This window comes from Odocoileus virginianus, chromosome 3 (assembly GCF_023699985.2).
Source record: "Odocoileus virginianus isolate 20LAN1187 ecotype Illinois chromosome 3, Ovbor_1.2, whole genome shotgun sequence".
NCBI classification, from domain to species: Eukaryota; Metazoa; Chordata; class Mammalia; order Artiodactyla; family Cervidae; genus Odocoileus; species Odocoileus virginianus.
This window is the reverse complement of record NC_069676.1, coordinates 84,610,808-84,631,282: the sequence shown is the minus strand read 5'-3', so window position 1 is coordinate 84,631,282 and position 20,475 is coordinate 84,610,808. Positions and strand designations below refer to the sequence as shown.

At 41.0% G+C, this 20,475-nt stretch overlaps 1 protein-coding gene across 1 annotated transcript in view; it reads right to left on the bottom strand.

The window, feature by feature from the left end:
• ADGRV1 (adhesion G protein-coupled receptor V1) overlaps nt 1-2,465 on the bottom strand; it is a 544,484-nt gene extending 542,019 nt beyond the window's left edge. The window contains exon 1 of the mRNA XM_070465812.1: nt 2,343-2,465. Within this exon, the coding sequence (XP_070321913.1) occupies nt 2,343-2,364 (22 nt within the window). The 5' untranslated portion in view covers nt 2,365-2,465. The remainder of the gene's footprint in view (nt 1-2,342) is intronic.
• Between the last annotated feature and the right edge of the window lie 18,010 nt (nt 2,466-20,475).

Below are 20,475 nucleotides of genomic sequence, written 5' to 3'. Positions count from 1 at the left end.
GGAGGTCAGCAATATCAAAAAGAGCATCAGGCAGCATTTGGTTGAAACGTAGTAAATTAAACATTTAATGACCAAGTTAATCTGTTAATATGCTTCTCACTTATTTGTTTCTGGGAATACACAGATCTAAAGTCATAAGTGGGAAAACAGAATATGTGACTTTAAGTGAGTCTCTTAACTTAGAAAGTTCCAGTATCCCCAAATATAAAATAAAAGGGATGAGTCTAGTCTGGCTGCAAGCCTCCTCCCAGTGCTTACGGATTTCAATGCTATGTTCACAGCTTATGAGTTTCTGAGCAATAAAGGATCACACATCTAAGGTGAGTTAGAATGTGTTTTCTTTGTGGACCTTTCCAGAGCATAGGTCTTTCTGCTTCAGTTTCTTCATCTGCAAATCAAGTAATATTTGCCAATTAAATACAAAGCTGGTATATAGTGGACTTTTGAAAACTGTGGCATACTATTATCACTCATCATGGGAATATGTACAAAAGGGTTTAGTCACAGCTGATTCCTCTGTGAACACTTCTTCTTTGCATGTACCAAGGCCAACAATACCTCCAACTAGAAAGATATCTGAAATACTTTTGTGTAAACCTGGCCTCCCTCATATCATTTCTATCCATGATTATCACAAAAGTATTAGTGTTCTAAATATACCTTATGTTATCATTTTCTGACAATGAATATAATTAGCACTCAATATTTGATAAGTATATATATAACAGAAACTATAACTGTTATTAAAATATAATAAAGGAGTAGCTAATTCATCATTTCTATGTCTGATGATATTAAGACTCCATGTTGTTTTATAGTTTACTTTCACCTCCATCACGGACTTACATTCTGGTCTACAGTTATTTACATTATCTAGTCTACAATTACTGGCATTATCTGTAAACTGGGTAATACTATTTAATTTACATCTTGTTGTGAGTGTTAAATAAACTATATAAAGGGCTTCTCAGAATTCATTAGATAGCAAGTATTCAACACTGGTCAACTGCTATCGTCACTCATCATGGAAACAGGAACATGGACCAGTTTGGGTCACACTTATTTCCAGTGTATACATTTTGGTTACTCCTTTTTTTAAAGTTATAATCTTGAGATATTTCATTTCTAGCTGAATTAAGTCATTTCAAGCACCTAGTCCAATCCCTTTACTTTATAAATGAAGAAACTAAGGCACAGAAGGGTGAACGAATGTCCAAAGTCACTGTATTAATGGCAGAGCCAGGATGTTGTATCTAAACACATATATTTAAAATGTTTTACTGCAACACAATTCAAGGCGTATTTGGCATTTCCCTACAGACTAGGAAATAACCCCCAAACAAACAGATTGCTGGAGTTCACTTGTATCATTACTAGACAAAGAACATCTTTTTTTCCTTTTATATGTTTTACGGTTCTATCTGGCTCTTTTGATAAATGACACATTGAGGAGGAAAAAGAACTTTAGTAATATAAGGTAATAACTTCAGCAAGCATTTGCATATAATGTTGAGTGTCTTAAAGTACATTTTTTGAGCTTTATTCTAATTGACAGTAATTATGCATCGTTAAGATCTGATATCAGTAATCTCTAAAACAGTGAACAGCTAACATATAAACACATTACACACATTTTTAAAGGCTGTGGATTCTGTGAAACGTGAAAAGATGGCTTAAAAGAAAAGTTATACAGAATAAGTAAACACGGCACCTTAAAATCAGCTTTTCCCCTTGATGAAAACTGCCATAATTTCTTCAGTTTTGGTTTCAAGAAAAAAAATCAATTTTGAAACAGTTCAAAACATTAAAAATGGGTAAGTTTTTAATACACATTATTCTACAGTTCCAGGCTAATTCCTGCTTTCCTGAAATCAATTCCCTGAAAGTTCTTCGACTGTGGAGGTTGTTTTGGAACCTAAAGACTCTATCAATTTATCTCAACCTTCCCGTTATTAATTATTATCTAATGCGCGCCTTAGATAGATCTAGAGATCAGTTGTTTTTTAAGCAGACTGTCTAAAACTCAAGCCGGAATTAAAGTTTCAAACAGGCAGAAAGAGAAGAAAACTTTTATTTCCCTCCGTTCGCTCGCTTCCCACCTTCCGTGAGATGAGGCGGCTTCGGCGGGGGCGGCTGGGGATCGCCACGCCAGCTGCCCCGCCGGGACGGCAGGCGGTGTGGCCGCGGGCGGCACGCCTGGATGAGCCGCAGCGCGTGGCTCGCTCGCCGCCCACACCACCCGCAACAGGTGCGGGCGAGCCACCCCGCACGGCCGGGATGCTGCGGCGCTCCCGCGGGCCACCCCGAGGCTCACAGGACCACCCCGCAGAGCCACCGCCTACCTGGCCCCGGGGACACCGACATCCGCGCGCGCCCTGAGGTCCCCGCCGAGCCTCCCTTCGCCCGATCCTCGCTCCGCCTCCCGCTAGCGTCCGCACACTTCGCCCGGGTGCTGCCAAGTCTTTCCCCCGCGGTCGCATCAGGAAGGTGGCTCCATCCTCCCCCGCTCACCCTCCCCTTGGCCTCCTCCAGCTGCTCCAATCGGACACGCGGCTCCCAGGGCTGCGCTCACCTGACCAGCGGAGCGGGGGTGGCCGCCCAAGGCGGCGCGCCCTCATCTGCGCAGCGGGCCGCCAGGTCCGGCCCTCCGGCGGCCGGAACACCCTGCCTTGGCCGTCCCTAATGGACTCTTCCAGCAGCCGGGCGCCGAGCTGACCTGCCGACGCGCAGCAACGCGCACGTCCTGCAGCTGCAGCGCATCTAGGACCTCGGGAGCGAACCGCGCTTTATGGTAGACCGCTTTGACTCACCTTGCTAGTTTGTCCCCTTGGGCACAAGAATCACGCGCACCTGTGCAGCAGGGCACTGTGCCCTGCGTACAACCCTGGGGGCAACTGCTGGTTTTCTTTCCGCAGAGACAACTCATGTACTGAGTCTTATTTCGTTCCTAAAAAGGCATTCCTTTTAACGTTGAAGCGCTCCGTAGATGGTCACCTCTTGAGAACTTGCGTGTGAATTGGAGAAATGTTAGAAATGAGGAATCCACTCCCACATAACACTTCTAAGTACAAACTGAGGTCAACATCTAAGTTATCTGCCTCCTCGTTTATACAATAGGATTACTAATTCTTACTTAAGAAGGCTGTTGGAAGGATTAGATGAATGAGATTCTGTGAGGTGCAACTCTTTACACCTGGCACTTGGTAGAAAATGTTTGCAATTATTTGTTCAGCTTGCAAGGTCAAACCATCTCATCAGCAACGTGCAACTCACCTTCTGCATCAGAAATTTTTAAAGCACAGGAAGGATTATTAGAATTTATAGAAATTTGAAACCAGGAGGGAGATTGAAATTAGCAATTACCTGTCTAATACCACCTCACCGCAGATTTTATGGTCGAAAAAATAAAATACTAGCTGATTGAGGGGCTTAGTTAAAGGCATAATGAGGACTAGGTCCTAAGGTTCCTATTTCCAAACACTCCCCATGTAGGTACCCTTCCTAGCAAATGAGATGACTGCAATTGTGTGGTAGTTTGAACATTCTTTGGCATTGTCTTTCTTTGGGATTGGAATGAAAACTGACCTTTTCCAGTCCTGTAACTACTGCTGAGTTTTCCAAATTTGCTGGCATATTGAGTGCAGCACCTTAACAGCATCATCTTTTAGGATTTGCTCAACTGGAATTCTGTCACCTCCACTAGCTTTGTTCATAGTGATGCTTCCTAAGGACCATTGACTTTGCATTCCAGAATGTCTGGCTCTAGGTGAGAGATCAAACCATCCTTCTTATCTGGGTCATGAAGATCTTTTTTGTACAGTTCTGTGTATTCGCCACCTCTTCTTAATATCTTCTGTTTCTGTTAGGTCCATACCATTTCTGTCCTTTATTGTGCCCATCTTTGCATGAAATGTTCCCTTGGTATCTCTAATTTTCTTGAAGAGGTCCCTAGTCTTTCCCATTCTATTGTTTTCCTCTGTTTCTTTACATTGATCACTGAGGAAGGCTTTCTTCTTTCTCCTTGCTACTCTTTGGAACTCTGCATTCAAATGGGTATATCTTTCCTTTTCTCCTTTGCCTTTAGCTTCTCTTCTTTTCACAGCTATTTGTAAGCCCTCCTCAGAAAACCATTTTGCCTTTTTGCCTTTCTATTTCTGGGGAATGGTCTTGATCACTGCCTCCTGTACATTGTCATGAACCTCTGTCCATAGTTCTTCAGGCACTGGGTCTATCAGATCTAATCCTTTGAACCTATTTGTCACTTCCACTGTATAATCATAAGGGATTTGATTTAGGTCATACCTGAATGGCCTAGTGGTTTTCCCTACTTTCTTCAATTAAGTCTGAATTTGGCAATAAGGAGTTCATGATCTCAGCCACAGTCAGCTCCCGGTCTTGTTTTTGCTGACTGTATAGAGTTTCTCCATCTTTGGCTGCAAAGAATATAATCAACCTGATTTCAGTATTGACCATCTGGTGATATCCATGTGTAGAGTCTTCTCTTATGTTGTTGGAAGAGGGTGTTTGCTATAACCAGTGGGTTCTCTTGGTAAAGCTCTGTTACCTTTGCCCTGCTTCATTTTGTATTTCAAGGCCAAATTTACCTGTTATTACAGGTATTAGGAGCTAGCAAAGTAATGCTCAAAATTCTCCAAGCCAGGCTTCAACAGTACATGAACTGTGAACTTCCAGATGTTCAAGCTGGATTCAGAAGAGGCAGAAAAACCAGAAATTAAATTGCCAATATTTGTTGGATCATCAAAAAAGCAAGAGAATTCCAGAAAAGCATCGACTTCTGCCTCATTGACTACGCTAAAGCCTTTGTGTGGATCACACAAGCTGTGGAAAATTCTTCTAGAGATGGGAATGCCAGACCATCTGCCTGCCTTCTGAGAAATCTGTATACAGGTCAAGAATCAAGTTAGAACCAGACATGGAACAATAGACTGGTTCCAAATTGGGAAAGGAGTACATCAAGGCTGTATATTGTCACCCTGCTTATTAACTTATATGCAGACTACATCATGTGAAATGCTGGGCTGGATGAAGTGCAAGCTGGAATCAAGATTTCCGGGAGAAATATCAATAACCTCAGAGATGCAGAAGACACAACCCTTATGGCAGAAAGCGAAGAAGAACTAAAGAGCCTCTTGATGAAAGTGAAAGAGGAGAGTGAAAAAGTTGGATTAAATCTCAACATTCAAAAACTAAGATCATGGCATCCAGTCCCATCACTTCATGGCAAATAGATTGGGAAACAATGGAAACAGTGACTTTTTGGAGAGGGCTCCAAAATCACTGCAGATGGTGACTGAAGCCATGAAATTAAAAGCCACTTGCCCCTTGAAAGAAAAGCTATGACCAATCTAAACAGCATATTAAAAAGCAGAGACATTACTTTGCCCACAAAGATCTATCAAGTCAAAGCTATGGTTTTTCCAGTAGTCATGTATGGATGTGAGAGCTGAACTATAATGAAAGCTGAGCACCGAAGAATTGATGCTTTTGAACTGTGGTGTTGGAAAAGACTCTTGAGAGTCCCTTGGACTGCAAGGAGATCCAACCAGTACATCCTAAAGGAAATCAGTCCTGAATATTCATTGGAAGGAAGCTGAAGCTGAAACTTCAATACTTTGGCCACCTGATGCAAAGAACTGACTCATTGGAAAAGACCCTGATGCTGGGAAAGACTGAAGGCAGAAGGAGAAAGGGACAACAAGGGGTTAGATGGTTGGATGGCATCACTGACTCGATGGACAGGAGTTTGAGCAAGCTCTAGGAGTTGGTGATGGACAGGGAAGTCAAAGAGTCAGACATGACTGAGTGACTGAACTGAACTGAACTGAACTGAGGTACCCTTCCTAAGGAAGGGCATAGGAATAGGAATAACTAGAATATTTCTTTGAGCTCCAAACTGCTATTATGGAGTACTAATTTAGCATTATTGTGAACTATTGTGAAGTATATCATCTCAAAGCTGCAACAGTCAACAAACAGCATCAAAGCCAAAAGTTATTCAGGCAAAAGTGTTCTGTTAGAGGGATCATGTGGGAATGCAAATGAGGCACTTCAGAACTTAAGAGCAGGTAGTAAGAAGAGTGATCTAAATGATCAAGAGGATTGAACGGTTTCCCTCTGAGGCTCAGCTACAAAGATGGAGCTGGGTCTAGAAGCTGTAAATTCATGAGGCGTTATTAACAGAGTCAACATAGACTTGCTTACTATATACTGCAATAGAAAAACAAACTTGAAAAAAAAAGAAAAACAAACTTGAAGACAAATTAGAGTCAAAATAATGAATCAGTTGTATTGATAATGTGAAACAGAAAACAATATTAGAAAAATATTTTTTACATTAACTATTGTAAACATGTGTCTACTCTATTAATACACCCCATGGATTTACAGCTCCTAAATTATTTCAGACCTCTTGTAGCTTCTTGATTATTTAAAATATCTTACTGAAATATATATTCAACCCACAGTTTCATTGTATTGTTAGGATGGTTAAAAGCTTTCTGGGCAAAAAAAAAAAAAGAAAGCTTTCTGTGCATGCTAAGTCGCTTCAGTCCGATTCTGCGACCCTATGAACTGTAGCCAGCCAGGCTCCTCTGTCCACGGGGATTCTCAAGGCAAGAATACTGGAGTGGGTTGCTGTGCCTTCCTCCAGGGGATCTTCCCCACCCAGGGATCGAACCCATGTCTCTTATAGTTCCTGCATTGGCAGGTAGGTTCTTTACCACTAGCACCACCTGGGAAGCCTGCTTAAAGTCTTTATTTACAGCTGTATATTACTTTACTGAGACCACAACAAAGTCAGTGTTTATCAATGAACTATTCTGTGTTAATCCTTGTTTCACCAGGTTCCATTTGCATAACTGGACTTAGCATACATTCTCACTCTGTGGGTGACGTTGCCCTAGGCCTTGTGATGGGTCAAAATGAAAACATAGGCCCACTCTTCGCAAAGCTTCCCCTGGGAACTAAGTAATTCATTAACAATTATTACTACGTGTTTAGGAAGCAGAAAACGCAGGAAGGCACTGCGGGAAACACAGTGATTTCTACATCACAACCCTGAATTTGTGAGATTGTGGGATACGTCACTGAGGTTGCACTCTCGCTAGGGTGAGAGTTTAATGAACCACAAAGCAGAATATGCCAAGCAGAAAAATGAGCATCCCAGAGAGTACTGGAAATGCTTCAACAGCAACAGAATATATGGAAAACTGAAAGCTTCTCCCAAAAGCTGAAAAATAAACCACAACAAACCGTACAGCTGATATTCTTAGTAGAGTCCCATGCATGTGCAGGCATGCTAAGTTGCTACAGTCGTGTCCTACTCTGTGTGACCCTATGGACCATAACCCACCAGGCTCCTCTGTGCATGGGATTCTCCAGGCAAGAATACTGGAGTGGGTTGCCGTTACCTCCTCCAGGGGATCTTAATGACCCAGGGATAGAACCTCCATCTCCTGCTTCTCCTTCATTGGCAGGCAGGTTCTTTACCACTAGCACCATCTGGAGAGCCTCCGAAAAGGCACATAGATGCTATCAAATCCTGAAAGTTTTCAGTGAACATCTGTCCCATTGCACTTAAATCCAAACTCCTCTCCTGGACTGAAAGAGCCACACCTGGTTCGGTCCAGCCTCATTTGATCCCAGTCTCCCGCTGTCACTGTATTCCTATCACACTGACCTTCATATGGCTGGCTGCTTCTGTCATATCCTTCATTTCAGGGGCAGCTCAACTGTCAACTGTCCTTTCCTTGGAGGTGTCTGCCCTGATTACTTCTGTATGTTATTGCCTACTAGTTTGTTTTATTTTCTCCCCATTAGTTATCCCAAATAAAGATTTTATTTGCTTATTTAGGTATTTTTGTCTACCCATAAAAATGAAAGCTCCAAGAAGGTAGGTTCCATGTTGCTCTCAATCACTGCTCTATACCAAGCATCTGGAATAGGCTTCGGAATATAGTAGAAAGTCAGTATGTTTGTAAGGGAGGGAGGGAAGGAGGAAAGGCCTATATAATAAGACTGTGTGAAGAACCTGGTGGCAATCACATCAAAAAGATTCCCAGAGCCTATTTCCTTGTACTTCACCATCCAGCCTTAGAAAACATGACTTGATCCCATATTAAAATACAAATATGCTGGAATCAGAGATATTTTTCTACTTCCAGCCTTTACAGCTTAGAGAGTGGGACTTCCAAGTCAAGCTTTGACAAGGAAAACAGAAAGGAAGAGGATTACTGAACATCTGGAGGTGGGAGATGGAGGGGCCACTGAAGGAGAAGTGTGTTGAAAGGGAAGTTGAAAGATCTGAAGGCAAGTTGGCCTAATTCCCAGTTCCACCTAAATGCAGCACTGTTGAAATGTTAAGTCTTTTGCACTATTGGAATCTTCATGAAATCAAGTCAATCATTAAATGTCACACATTAAAGCATAAGTCATTTTCTTAACCCTGTAAGAAAAGTATTGATGTCTTACAATTTTTCTTCCTTCTCCAGTTTAGTCCTGCATACTAATAAACCTTGTAAATCTTCTCCAAAGATCTTTTTAGTTCCTTGACAAAGGTGTTTCTCATACTTGACATTCTGAGTTTGAATATCTAAGCTTAGGTATGCATAAGGGAATTTCATGAAAGGAACAAAACCAAGCTTAGGCAGTAGCTACTTATCTTCCCTTCCAAAAAAAAAAAGCAGAAAAAGGAGTACCCAAATCTGCCTGCCAGAGATTTCTTTACTTTGGGCAAAAACAGGAAAAAATTGAGACTTGTCAGAAGCTTGCTACACACCCGGACCCTTCTGCCTCGAGGTACACACCCACCTGGGCAACTAGCCAATCAACTTTCCTTCCTCGCACCACAATATGTCATAAAGTTGTCACTAAATTGGAGTGTTTGTTTATCATCTTAGCATTTCATAATGGAAAAAACAGACAGTTTTCCCAAGCTCTCAAAGGGCCTGGCACAATGTAGTAGCTCATTAAGCATTTGTCGGTGAGTGATGTGCCTGGACAAATATGTAAGGAGGAGGCCCCACTGTCAAATCCAGAACCTCGTTTTGTGAGCCAAAGGAAGCCATTCTCTGCCAAAATTGGCTCAGAGAATTCATTTAATTACTGAGAATGCTTTAAGCTTGAGGTTCTGCTCTCAGGTCAGAAAAAGAGAAATGCTCTTGGGCTTTGGGCACGTAAAAAAGCCTCAGAACATCTGAACAAGTCCATGAACTTTATCAGTCAGAGCTACGCGTTAGTGTCATCAGTCCCTCGAACACTCTGCTCCAGACTGACTTTCATTGACCTGATCTCTTGTTTGCGAGTATTCTCAGTCATTCAATCATATCTGACTCTTTACGACCCCATGGACTGTAGCCCACCGGGTTCCTCTGTCCATGGGATTTCCCAGGCAAGGATACTGGAGTGGGTTGTCATTTCCTATTCCAGAGGATCTTCCTGACCGAGGGATTGAACCTGCCTCTCTTGCATCTCCTGCATTGGCAGGTGGATTCTTTACCACTGTGCCATTTGGGAAGCCCCAGTCTCTTGTTTCAGTTCAGCCCAGTTCAGTCTCTTGTTTACTGATAATTAAAAACCACCTGTCACTGAGCTGCCAGACTTGGCTTTTCTTCTCCTGCAGATAGCACTATAATCCTGTTAGCTAAAATTCATCTTCTAAATCAGTACCTGATTAACCAGAAGCATCGCTGGACCCTCAGGATAAAAACATGGACAAAATGCCATCTCTGCCCTCCTCTAGTCCACACTGAACTGGAGAAAGAAGACACGAATCATGATAATCAAAAGTACAAAGTGAACATCAGATACAAAGATAGTTCAGAGAAGGGAGAGCGAGGTTACTAGCCTGCGTCAAGATGACTTTCTTCTTGGCTCTGACAGACCTGTCACATCCACCTCACTGGTTCCCAGGGCTTGGCGTTGTCGGGTGAAACAGCCGGGTGCTCCCACTGACCTCTGGACCTGACTTACCCATGCTGCGACTGAGTCAGGTTCAACTGGAAGCTTATATAAAATCAGTTTTAAACTTCTTGGCCAGGGGTCAGAAAACTTTTTCTATAAAGGGCCAGACAGTCAATATTTTAGACTTGCAGTCTCTGTCGAAACTATTCAAGTCTGCCATTGTAGTGTGAAAGCAATCAAAGGCAATATGTAAACAGAAGTACATGGCTGTGTTCCAATAAAACTTATTTACAAAAGCAGGCAGTGGCAGAAATGGCCAAAGGGCCTTAGTCTGTGGCTCCCTGCTCTATGCAGAAGCAAAAGTTACTTTTTTATCAGGTTTTCTTTTACGCTGGTATCCTAAATTGATTAATTCACTCAACAAACCTTGTTGTCATTCAATTGCTAAGTCATGCCTAACTCTGTAACCCCATGGACTGCAGCACGCCAGGCTTCCCTGTCCTTCACTGTCTCCCGGCGTTGGCTCAGACTCATGTCCATTGTGTCAATGATGCCATCCAGCCATCTCATCTTCTACTGCCCCTTCTCCTCCTGCCCTCAATCTTTCCCAGCATCAGGGTCTTTACCAGTGAGTCAGCTCTTCCCATCAGGTGGCCCAAGTACTGGAGCTTTAGCTTCAGCAACAGTCCTTCCAATGAATATTCAGGGTTGATTTCCTTTAGGATTGACTGGTTTGATCTCCTTGCAGTCAAGAGTTTTCTCCAACACCACAGACATTTATTGAGTACCAATTATTTATGATGTTTCAGAAATGTAAAAATGAATAAGCATATGGTCTCAGTCTTTATGAAGATTTCAGTACCAGAATTTGCTGTCCTATTCTACAAAGTCCCTCTATATATTCCACTTTATGTATATTCTAGTCCTGATTCGTTGCAAGAAATCTATGCTGTTCCCTGTCCTAGGTCCTCATTTTTATAATATACTGTTTCTTTTTTCTCTGCCTAGTTTCTGATTAATGTTTTCATCTGACTCTCACGACAACTATACGTGCAGGTTCTGACTAGCCTCTTACTTAGTCTGATCTAAACTTCTGCCCCTTAACAAGCTTGCCCTGAGTTCAACATTCTCACTCTTTAAAAAAGAGAAGAAACTTTTTAAAAAGCAGCTAACAACTATTATCAATGTATGCATGAACTGCATCTTCTTGTCTGCCTACTGTGTACCTTGTACAATATTAAAATTCAGTGTACTGAATGGTCCATTTTCTATTCCTGCAGAACTGGTGATTTGGTCCAAACCAGGACCAAAGAGACAAGAAACTGACTTGCAAAGATAGTTGCCAAGCACTGAGACCAGATCATGCCTCCAGGGCTTTTTCAGAGGTGGAAAGACAAATGTGGGACAATTACCTGCCTCCAACTTCACCTCAGGGGGAAGAAGAATCAGCTCCAAGTAGTTAACCTGTGGTGGAGGTTCTGGCTTTTATCTCTCCTTCAGAATTTTGGTAAATATCGGAGATTGGAGATCACAGTAGAGAGGAGGATTGGCAATTCATTCCACTATTGTCCACCCAGGCCAACAGATATGTTGATCTGCCCTGACACTACCCGCTGAGAGGAAAGAGAACTGGGAAAGAAAGATGGCGGGACAGAAAGAAAGAGGGCAAGGAAGCAGCCTCGATGTCACCTTTGTACAAAAATGTGTAGATCTCTCATTGATTGTGATAACCATGGAGGGTGCACCTTGGTAAAATCTTGTCAATACCTGAGCCAAGAGAACAGCCCATGAGGTAGGAAGATTCCAGGAACAAGAGGTTGTGTACTTCCGGGAAGTAGCTGAAGGAGGCCATTAAGGAAGAACCCGCTTCAAAGAAACATGTAATGGGAAGGCCTCGCAGAACCCACCAGAATGTACCCTTGTGCCTCTGAGAACATCAGCAGGCCAGTCACACAGAGGACAGTGAATGTGTACCATCCAGGGAAGTAGCCACAGCCCTTCCAGAGGGCACTGTGCCGATAAGCAGGTAGACAAAAGGACGTTTGTCCTTCCATTCTCCCTCTCAGCTCTCAGCGTCGGAAGAGTTAGAGCTTGAAAAGAAAGAGAAAAGACAGGTATTCTAGAACCAGGATCGCCAGACACACATGCACACACACACACACACACACACACACACACACCACTGCATACTTCAACAACTAATCATGTGTCCTTTCCATTTCATACCCCTGGAGCCATTGGTCCAGCCCTGCAGTGAGGAGAAAAAAACTTTAAATTCAGCTTGAGATTGGCATATATTGAGGGCTTCCCTGATAGCTCAGTTGGTTTGGGCTTCCCTGTGGCTCAGCTGGTAAAGAATCCGCCTGCAATGTGGGAGATCTGGATTTGATCCCTGAGTTGGGAAGATCCCCTGAAGAAGGGAAAGGCTACCCACTCCAATATTCTGACCAAGAGAATTCCATGGACTGTATAGTCCATGGGGTGGCAAAGAGTCGGACACAACTGAGCGACTTTCACGTCACTTGGCATATATTGAAATTATGGATCTTTCCAAGAGATTTGCTACCCAGTAAGAAAGAATAATTTGACATAGGATACATAGAGAAGAGGGCTTCCAGGTGGCTCAGTGGTGGAGAATCCACCTACCAATGCAGGAGATACAAGAGACCTGGGTTCAATCCCTGGGTTGGAAAGATCCCTCTGGAATAGGAAATCACAACCCACTCTGGTATTACAACCTGGAGAATTCCATGGACAGAGGAGCCTGGTGGGCTATAGTCCATAGGGTCACAAAGAGTTGAAATGACTGAGCAATTGAGCACACATAGGGAAGAGACAATGGATAACAACACTGATTCATATTTATGTTTGAAGTTCACATTTGAATTCCAGTGAAAAAAAGTCCTCAGTAAACCAGCTATATCAGCATTTTCAAAAGCATATACCGCAGATTTCAGTTCCCCTAACTGGCAAAAGTCTCCATAATTAAACCATAAGTGTGGGAAACATTCTTAGAAAACAGTTAAGCACAATAAAATGTTAAAACATCTGAACACTATAGTAAACCAACCAGTTTAAATTTGTTTAGCTCACTACTTGATGTATTTATTTGATCATGGAAACATTTTTTTTATCTGTGTGATTCCTCTTCATAGCCTTCAAAATACATTGAAAATTCTATTCAAAAGAAGTATCGAAGTCTGGCTATAGGTCTAAAATTGAAGTCATGTGAATGCCAGTTGGGCAGTTAATGGAAAGAGACCTATTTTGGGAGGTGGAGGTTGTGTTCCTTGCTGTCTGTGCAAGTCCCTCCAGGACTGCAGGAGTTGTGCAAATCTCAGCAGTATCATTTACATGGAAATCTGTGTGAGGGGTGCATGCCCTCAACAGCTGTTCACACCAACGAAGATCACATGAGAAAACCTGTACTTTATGAGTAGGCTGAAAAGCTGAACGAGGTCTTGTACACTTGAGAGGAGTTAAGTCCCTTTGGGGAGTATAAGGCTCATATCTGAAAACAAAGTTGGGTGCATGGAAGAAGTGGAAGTTGATCAATGCCATAGCCCCTGAGAGGTATTTTTCATGTCTTTTCTACCCTGACTTTCATGATCAAGCTTCTATAGGCTGTAAAAAATTAATAAACAGAAACCTCAATTAAAATGGGCTCAGGAAACCAGAAGAGAGAGCTCTCACACTCTGTGGCACTTCTTCTTGTTCAGCTGCTCAGTCCTTTGCAACTCTTTGTGACTGCATGGACTGTGGTACACCAGACACCTCTGTCCATCACTATGTCCCAGAGTTGGCTCAGACTCATGTCCATTGAATCAGTGATGCCATCTAACCATTTCATCCTCTGCCCCCCGCTTCTCCTCCTGCCTTCAATCTTTCCCGGCATCAGGGTCTTTTCCAATGAGTCAGCTCTTTGCATCAGGTAGCCAAAGTATTGGAGCTTCAGCTTCAAAATCAGTCCTTCCAATGAATATTCAGGGTTGATTGCCTTTAGGATTGACTGGTTTGATCTTCTTGCTGGCCCGGGGATTCTCAAGAGTCTTCTCCAGCTCCAGAGTTCGAAAGCATCAATTCTTTGGTGCTCAGCCTTCTTTATGGTCCAACTCTCACATTCATACATGACTACTGGAAAAACCATAGCTTTGACTATAGGGACGTTTGTCGGCAAAGCGATATCTCTGCTTTTTAGTACACTATCTAGGTTTGTCATTGCTTTCCTTCCAAGGAGCAAGCGTCTTTTAATTTCATGGCTGTAGTCACCATCTGCAGTGATTTTGGAACCCAAGAAAATAAAATCTGCCACTGTTTCCACTTTTCCCCTTCTATTTGCCATGAAGTGATGGGACCAGATGCCATGATCTTAATTTTTTAACAGGAAGAAGAAAGACTCCTCTTCTTTCCTGAGAAGGACTCAGCCAAAGAATAGCCTTTGTTTACTGTAGTCCTTCCAAATTCCTTTTCCTCTATATGAAAGTGCTCTCTTTTCCTAGCTGTGGGGGACTTGCATGTGGCTCACCATGGTTGCCAGCCCTGAACTGCAATTCTCTGCTGACCCCGAATAAACCATCTTTGCTGGAAAAAGTATCTGCCAGTCTATCTGTTTTAGGTCAACAAAATAAAACAAAAGTGGTACCAAAGCCCCGTGAAAGTTGACGTATGTACAGTTGTATGAGGGAAGTGCCCAAAGAAGTATGGCAGAAAGTGTTCATACACAGCTTCAGCAGGAGATGACTTCACATCTTCCCAAGAAATGATTTGGGCTTGAGGAAAGATTTAGTCTCGAGCCCTGGTTGGTTCTAGTTGGACAAGCTGGGGCTGCTGAAAGTTACTGCTCAGTAGTCAACTCAGAAGAGCCAACTTTAAGAGGCTAAGGAACAAGTAGGAGCCATAGTCCCCATATTTTCCTGTCTTACCAGAGCCTTTGGTTACCCTGGCTCACACCTGTTTACCAGTTGTCTTAGCAGTTGTCTAGAGGTGACTCATCTGTCATGATTTATGACAATTATTTTGAAAACTCTAATGTGCCCTGTCAGAAACTTCTCTGTAAATGATTTGCTTCCTACAGAGATGAAGTATACAAACAGTACATCCATGCTGAGCTGTGTCTGACTCTTTGCAACCCCATGAGAGTTGTGTCTGTAGCCGCCAGACTCCTCTGTCCATGGAATTTCCCAGGCAAGAAAACTGGAGTGGGTTGCCATTTGCTACTCCAGATCTTCTCAACCCAAGGACTGAACCCACTTCTCCTGCGTCCCCTGCATTGGCAGACAGATTCTTTACCTCTAAGCCACCTGGGAAACCTGTACAAAGGGTCAGTTCAGTTCAGTCGCTCAGTCATGTCTGACTCTTTGCGACCCCATGAATCGCAGCAGGCCAGGCCTCCCTGTCTATCACCAACTCCCGGAGTTTACTCAAACTCATGTCCATCAAGTCAGTGATGCCATCCAACCATCTCATCCTCTGTCATCCCTTTCTCCTCTTGCCCCCAATCCCTCCCAGCATCCTGGTCTTTTCCAATGAGTCAGCTCTTCTCATGAGGTGGCCAAAGTATTGGAGTGGTAGTTACTTTTTAATTTAAGAAGGAGATATTTGACAAGGTAGCAGTCAACCCAGACCATCGCAGATAACAGAAGCTAGGTGGCATGTTAGAATTTTAAATCAGAAATGTGATGCAGAAATAAATAAATAACAACATTAAAACTTACCTCTTGCTTTTTTCATGTAAAATTAACATTTCATTTTTTCTATACTTGGTTATATCTTCCTTTTCTAAGTTTCTCATAATCGCAGTACTTAATAAGCAAAATGTAAAGGATGAATTAACTGTGATTTTTATGTTGTACTACAAATTCTTTAAATCCTTACCTTCCTAAGTTAAAAATACTCTTCTTCTAAAAGTCCATTTACAGAACCTGATAGTTGAGATTTTATAAAGTCAGTAACACAGTTTTTATTTCTAAAGGCATAGAAGAACAAAAATAAAACTGTTTCTCCTAATTTGGTCCAGATGATGCCAAGAGACAGTACAGCATAACTAGACTGAACAAACATAAATTTTATTAATCTTTGATACTTTTAATTTCCTTATGTGCAAAATGGAAGCTTTTAAAATACCTTCTGCACAGACTTGTATGTGGATTGAAAGAGATAGTGCAGTCTGGTATACAGTAAGATTTCAATAACTGACAGAAAAGCAGTGACATAAAATAAAAACAATGATTTTCTACTTTAGCTGTATTTTAGATGCATCCGCTAAAATTTCTCTTGTGAGTTAAACAATCTAACATTGAAAGCACTACGATGGTAAATATACATTCACAATTTTATAAATTTATAGTTATGTATTTAAAAGCATTTTCACATTAAATTTTTAAAATAATTTCTTTTCATTGCTATGATGTGATAGCATCCTTTTTAAATATATCTGGGCACATTTTACACTAGTAAAATATATATATATATATATATAATTGCTAAGTAGCTCCATCAAATGAATATTAAGATCAAGTGTACATACCACCTTCTAACAAATAGTCTCATCTCCTTATAAATCTAAACATACACAGTAGTAGTATTTGGCCACATATATTGTATTTTATTTTTATTATGACCATATACAATATCTATTACATTATTTAGCAAAAGACAAATTAGGTACAACTTTATGTCCTGTAGAAAATATTTTAAAACTTTATCTTCCCAAGTTAAAAATATTTCTTCCTCAAGCAATGTTTACAAAACATTTACAGGAAATGCTCTGAGACTTTTTTTAGATTAAAAATAGTTTCCATTTTTTAATAAGAAACATGTCTTCGGGCTTTCCCGGATGGCTCAGCGGGTAAAGAATCCACCTGCAATGCAGAAGCTTGTCTCAGAACAGTTTTCCTCATATTTTGAAAGGAATTTCCCCATAAGTCGGATATGAATGTGTATGGAATTTTTAATCCTTTAAGAACAGCTAATGAAATCTTTTTCCTTGGTTGCCTCTGGTTTAGGCACGCTGTGTGTGGTACTTCCCGTGGTTTGTCATTTTGCTTTAATGACGGGGAAGAAACCAGCGAAGCTCAGGAATCACACTGCATATCAAAATGTCGCCATGGCAGCGTTTGTCCACTTGTCAGAGTCGCTCTGAAGTGACTCAGCCCTTCATTTTGTTGAATCAATATTGAAGCTTTTGAGATTTATTACTTGAGGTTTGGGAGCAGGCGAAGCAAACAAATCCTTCATTTCGATTATCAGATTCTAGTTGGGCCAAGATTATGGTTTCTATTGATATTTTATTTATGAGGATAGACTATCAGGTTTCTACTCTTTGTATAATTATCTTGTAATAAGCTTGCATTTGCATGACTGATAAAACAGTGAAAAAGAATTTGAAGTTTTTGAAAACATTGTGTGAGCTGTGGTAAGCTTATCAAATGCTGAATTCCAATAGCTAATTTCCTGGGAGTTATAGGGGTGGAGGACAGGAAGGAGAGATTTTCTTGTGATAGAAAAATCTTTAAATCTATGATATAAGATTCCTTAAATTCCATTTTTATATGTATCCCATCCAGAAGCATAATTACTAAAAATGAGGGTAAGCATTTTATGTACTAAGTCTTTGTTTAATAATGTTCACTTTCCCTTCGACAAATACAAAATTATAAAACTTACCTTTTCTATTTTCAAATACTGAGATTTCTTCAAAGACTTTTTTATAATCACATAAGCTTCTAGTGGTTAGGTCACAAAATGAGTCTGCGTTCTCACTCTAAACACTCCCTGTGTGTATTTTCAGTTACCCCCATGCTGAATTCAGTGCAGAGCTCATCCATACTGTCCAATGATGAAAGTATAAGGCATTTTTGTAACTGTGGGTCTGCCTGGGGAAACCTTGAAGTCTCTCTGAAGCCTCGCTGACACATAGGGCGGGTCTTTGGTATTCTTCCTTTACATCTCTTTCCAAGGCTGAGGAGTCTGCCACGTAGCATCTTCTGACATAGGCCAGTCCTACAAGGATACACACAGGATGCTGTGATGCAATTATCCTCAACAGGGTGCATCTACACCAGATAATGTGATGAAGTCATCCAGGTTGGGTCATAGAATCTGCTCTCCCAGGACCCGCAAGTTCTACTGAAGACTTCTTCAAACTGAAGTAATGTTTATTTTACCAATGAATGCAAGGAAACAAAGCCACTGAAAACAAAGCTCCCCCTGTCTATTTCTCACATGGGTGGGAAAATCAAGCCCAGTGGGAAGAGAGGTTTGACCCATGGTATGTTTGGGGAACACTCAGGGCTTTGCAAAGTATACGTATGTGTCAGTGATTGCCTACTTAAAACAGGTATCATGGCCAGGAGATTTAAGTTCTGAGTGTGTTTTCTTCCAGACATCCAGTTAGCTTTCTTAAACAATTTCATAGGAGTTGAATTCCATACAGCCATAGGAATTTCAACTCATACTGAAATATGTATGAATACTCTGCAATTTCTGGCTAAGGTGATTAAAAAGTTTTTAAAGTGAACCATAGAGATATCTAACATCATGAATGTTATTAACAGCGCTGAACTGCATACTTAAAAATTATTAAACTGGCACATTTTATATTTATCTTACTACTATTCTTCAATCATAATAATGTTATATATCAAAAACTATTGAAGTGTACATTTAAAATAAATGAATTGTATGGTACATGAATTATATGTCAAGAAAATGGTTTAAAGAAAGGAAAGAAAACAAAGAGTATTCTGCAGAGAGCTTCATTGCTTTGTCTGTAGCTTGTATTGTAAGTCAGGTCATAGCAGACATCTTACACTGGAATTCTAACTTTTCAGAAAATCTAACTTGTTTCAAGTTTTTCTCTTTGTAGGGTTCTGAACAAGATAGAAGGTTTTTAAGATTGTGCTTGAAAGAGTACTATGCAAAAAAAAAAAAAAAAAAGTACTATGCAGACAAATATAGCCTTAGCATTGCATTAGAATAATCCCACATGGAATACTCCCAAACAAAATGGAATCCTCTAATACTCCTTAGTTCTTCTTTTTCCTTTTCTTTTTTCTTCTAAAAGCTGAGAAGTGAGTTGTGAATATTTCCTACAAGAAATGGTGAGCTGGTTAATTTTTTATAATTATAAAATCACGGGTGGTCACTAGTTCAAAGAAAGTCTCTCCCCCCAAAAAAACCCAATTAAGCGCAGAGATTTTAACTGTGTCCCTTTATCCACTGCCAAAATGCAGTATCAATAGACCAGAATGTGAAAGCTGCAGCTTTGATATGAAAGGTACTGAAAGCATTCATCTTTTGGTAGTTGTTTTGCCACCATATGGAATGGAATAAAAGAAGAAAGAATTATGCAGCATAAACTTGAATTATGCAATTTGAGAAAAGGAAACACAAATCATAACCAGATGTGTCTAAGCATACTTTTTTATTATACAAATCTCCTTTGATATCACCAGGCACCCAACACACACTACTGGCACTGTAAAGTAATTGAAAACAATATAAAGGAAAAAATTTAGATTAACATACATTATCATTCATTGACAGCAGAGAAATACTATCAGAAATGCCTTTAAAACACCAATATTAGGCTGAACCACATGCAACTGATATTTTCTTACATTAAAATGGTCAAATAATGGCAAAATTATTGACTATAGCCATTTTATATAACTTGAATACACAGTTTTCCTCCTCATTAAAATGGCAGCCCATTGTGTTCTTTATAATCATCATTCAATAGAATACAAAACAGTTATTTAATTTTATGCAGTTTATTTAATTTTAGACTATTTAACATTTTTAGTCCCTTCCCCTAAATACATGAGTAGGTTACTGTTCCTTTTACTCCCCTTGATTAATAAATATTTTATAAGTTGGATATACTTACAGTTACTTAAAATTTTCTACTTTTCTATTGGGGCTGCCCTCAGGCAGTCACGAGACACTTTAATGGAGGCCTTTCTCTATTTGATATGATGGTTAAGAGAAGAAAACACTTTTTCAGATCGACTGTGCTCCTATAACCCTCTACAAAATGATGCCAGGCTTCCTCCATTTGCTACTTTGAGAGGACCAGAAGCAGGTAATGTGGGCACATTGAGGGGTTGGAGGCGCTGAGAGGCAGGTGTAGGGCTGCTGGAGTGAGAGTGAGTGAAACTTAATCCTGATGGAAAGTGAAAGTCGCTCAGTCGTGTCCAACTCTTTGTGGTATAGTCCATGGAATTCTCCAGGGCAGAATACTGGAGTGGGTTGCTTTTCCCTTCTCCAGGGGATCTTCCCAACCCAGGGATTGAACCCAGGTCTCCCGCATTGCAGGCAGATTCCTTACCAGCTGAGCCACAAGGGAAGCCCAATCCTAATGGAACCAGAGAGCAAAAGCCAATCTCACTGTGGATGACCATCCTACCTCCACTCAGAAACACCATGTCTCCTCAAGGTCTCAAGAAAAAGCCTAGTGCTGGAAAGTGGAAGGTAAAGCCAAAGAGGAGAAGCCGGCTCATGTTAGGAGCAGTGTGGAAGGGAGAGAAGAAAGGGAGGCGAGAAAGGGGGCAG